The following is a 2858-nucleotide window of genomic DNA, read 5'->3' as shown; positions in this document are numbered from 1 at the left end:
CAATTATTCCAGGGTCTGAAGAGGCACTACCTGAAAGAACATGGGCGGGAGAGAGAAACGAGACCAAGCAAAATTCACTTATCAAGGCCTCAGTTTATTAGCTTGGGGTGGGGGTGGGGGGTAGAAGGAATTTGCCAGGGTAGCAAAGGTCACTAGTCAGAACACCTGGTAAGCAGAAACATTCTTTTTTGTGGCTCCGTTAACAAACAGCTCTCAAGGTAGTTGGGATGTGAGGCAGGTTCCGTTAGCAAACAGCTCTCAAGGTAGTGGGGCTTTCTGCAAATATCCTTAGGACAATGGTCCCTGCTATTATCTTTGGGACAAGGGTCCCTGACACTGTCCCACCTGGTCCTGAAGCCATTCAGTTCCAAATAAACACACAGAGGGCTACATTAATTATAAACTTGTTGGCATATTCACTTGGGCTTCTTATTAACTAATTTGTACATCTTACATTAACCCATTATTCTTGCCCATGTTAGCCTCGTGGCTTGGTACCTTTCATCAGCGAGGCATTCTTATCATTCATTCTCTCTGTTTGGGTGACAACTGCAGACAGCGTCTTTCCTTTTCCCAGAATTCTCCTGTTCTCATTGCTCTGCCTCTATTTCCTGCCTGGTACCCTGCCTATACTTACTGCCTGTCTACTGGCCAATCAGCATTTTATAAAAGAAGTAAAAGAAACAAATCTTTACAGGGTAAAACCATTGTCCCACAGCACTGCCCCCCCCCCTTTTTTCCTTCAAAACAAGAACTCTGAATCAAATCTCCTTTGTATAGCTTTTCTCCTGGCCATTATCCATAATAACTTGCAACCAATATTCTAAACAAAAGCAAACATCCATAATCCATTTTTGGAAATGTGGAAGTAGTTTTCCAGGCTACTTCCTGTTGATTGGGAGTTCTCATAATGGTATGGGGACCTAAAAAAATTAGAATTATGATCAAGTCCTGACTAGAGTATCCTATGAGGCTTGATCATCTCAGCCAGCAATCTTGAAACTGTTTTGGATGTAGAACTCAGACTTCTGGGTCATCTACTCCTATTGGAGATTTCTCAGGGGATCTTTTCTGATCAAACCCGATTTTTTTTTTGACAGTTTGTAGGAACTTTATTTTCCTTCCACCTTTTTTCCCTTTGCTCAGGTGTCTGCAGAGGAGCTCAGGACCACTCAGTGGTGGCTCCAACCCACTCGGTGGCCTGCGCTGTGGGAGCTGCTGACCAATCCTCAGTGGTTGGCTGGGCACTCCAGTATTCAGTAGGGAACTGCTGGATGGGCACCGAGGGCACCTGCACCCCCTCAGACCAGTCAGCCACCTCTGGCTGAGCAGCAGTGATCTCAGGAGCTGGTGCAGTCCATTCGCTCTGAAATTCCTCCTTGGTCACGGCCTTCTCAGCAGCAGCCTGTTCTTCCTTCTCAATCTCCTCTGGGTCTCTGTAGAAGTAAAGATCAGGCATAACCTCCCATGGGTGCTCACGGGAGATAGTGCCACGTATGCGGAGTACTTCCCGGGCCAGCATCCACCACATCAGGCCCACTGAGTGAGCTCCCTTGTTGTTGCACGGGATGGCGATGTCCACATAGCGCAGAGGTGAGTCTGTGTTACACAGGGCAATGGTGGGCAGGTTCACGTAAGACGCCTCTGTGAGGGGCTGGTGGTTAGCCCTGGGATTGGTCACCACTAGAAGTCGTGGCTCCCTGAAGGCTGCCTGGATCTGGTTAGTGAAGGTCCCTGGGGTAAAACGGCCAGCAATTGGAGTGGCTCCAGTGGCGGCAGCAAACTTCAGCACGGCTCGCTGCCCAGTGTTCCTGGAGGAGATAACGCTGACATCAGCAGGGTTCTCGATGGCAACAATAGCCCGAGCTGCAAGTAGCAGCTTCTCCCAGGTCCTCTTCAGATTGATGTAGATGCCATCACTCTTCCTTTTGTAGATGTACTGCTCCATCTGAAAGTCGAGGTTGGTGCCACCTAAGTGGGTGCCTGCAGCGAGGAATTTGAGGACATCCTCCTCCTTCATCTGCAGGACATCAAGGGCTCCAGACATTGTGTAAGTTTCCCTTTAAGTTACATCGGAAACCAAGAACAACGCCTTATGGACCCGTCCCGGGGCAGCGCGGAAAGTCCCGATTTTTCTTAATCTGAGATGAATCCACAGCCTTTTATTTCCTGTGGAACAAAAGCAAAACCTCTTCTCAAAAGTAGCATATCTTTTGACTTCAATTTTGAAGTCAAGCCATTTTCAAAATACCTATCTTGGATTAATCTAGCAGCATTTATAAACAAATATCTTTTAGCAACTGTTGTTCTTTCCTCATCCATCAAACAATTCAAAGACAACACAATAATATAAAGTATCCAGACTCTCTATAGATTTTCTATCTTTACATGACTTTGTTTTAAACTCTTTTTTTTTTCTTTTTCTTTTTAATTTTTTGTATTTTGAGACTAGCTTTCTCTGTATATCATTGGCTGTCCTGGTACTCACTCTGTAGACCAGGTTGTCCTTGAACTCATGGAGATCTTCCTGCCTTTGCCTCCCAAGTGTTGGGCTTAAAGTTGTGTGCCACCAACCTAACTATTCTTTCTTTCTTTTTTATTGTAAGGACTTTGTCCTTTTTCATTTCTCTCCCAAACCTACATGTATTTTTAAACACACTGTAAACTATTTAGAGGTTTTCTTCATCTGAATATATCTTTACTGTATATCTCTCTTTTTCAGAATACATGAGTCTTTAATTTGCTAAGCAATATGGTTAGGGTTAAAGCCATAGCTTTGATGGCTGGATTCACCCCCATTTCTTAGCTTTCTAAGATTCTAGTCTCATGGCAGAGGTACTGGCCAGAGCCATGTTTAT

The 2858-nt window shown here is 45.1% G+C and overlaps 1 protein-coding gene across 1 annotated transcript; it reads right to left on the bottom strand.

The window, feature by feature from the left end:
* Nucleotides 1-1090: 1090 nt before the first annotated feature.
* Nucleotides 1091-2111, bottom strand: LOC126504121 (40S ribosomal protein SA-like). The gene has a single exon (XM_050146168.1). It carries the CDS (start codon nucleotides 2045-2047, stop codon nucleotides 1163-1165), a length of 885 nt encoding a protein of 294 aa, XP_050002125.1. The 5' UTR covers nucleotides 2048-2111; the 3' UTR covers nucleotides 1091-1162.
* Between the last annotated feature and the right edge of the window lie 747 nt (nucleotides 2112-2858).

The sequence above is a fragment of the Alexandromys fortis genome, unplaced genomic scaffold, assembly GCF_014885135.2.
Source record: "Alexandromys fortis isolate MF-2015 unplaced genomic scaffold, M_Fortis_MF-2015_v1.1 scaffold_42, whole genome shotgun sequence".
Classification (NCBI taxonomy): Eukaryota; Metazoa; Chordata; class Mammalia; order Rodentia; family Cricetidae; genus Alexandromys; species Alexandromys fortis.
The sequence above is the reverse complement of the archived record's forward strand: the minus strand, read 5'-3'. Positions and strand labels throughout refer to the sequence as shown.

Coding starts and splice junctions, on each gene's coding strand:
- LOC126504121 (XM_050146168.1), bottom strand. CDS start 2,047: ATGTCTGGAGCCCTTGATGTCCTGCAGATGAAGGAGGAGGATGTCCTC.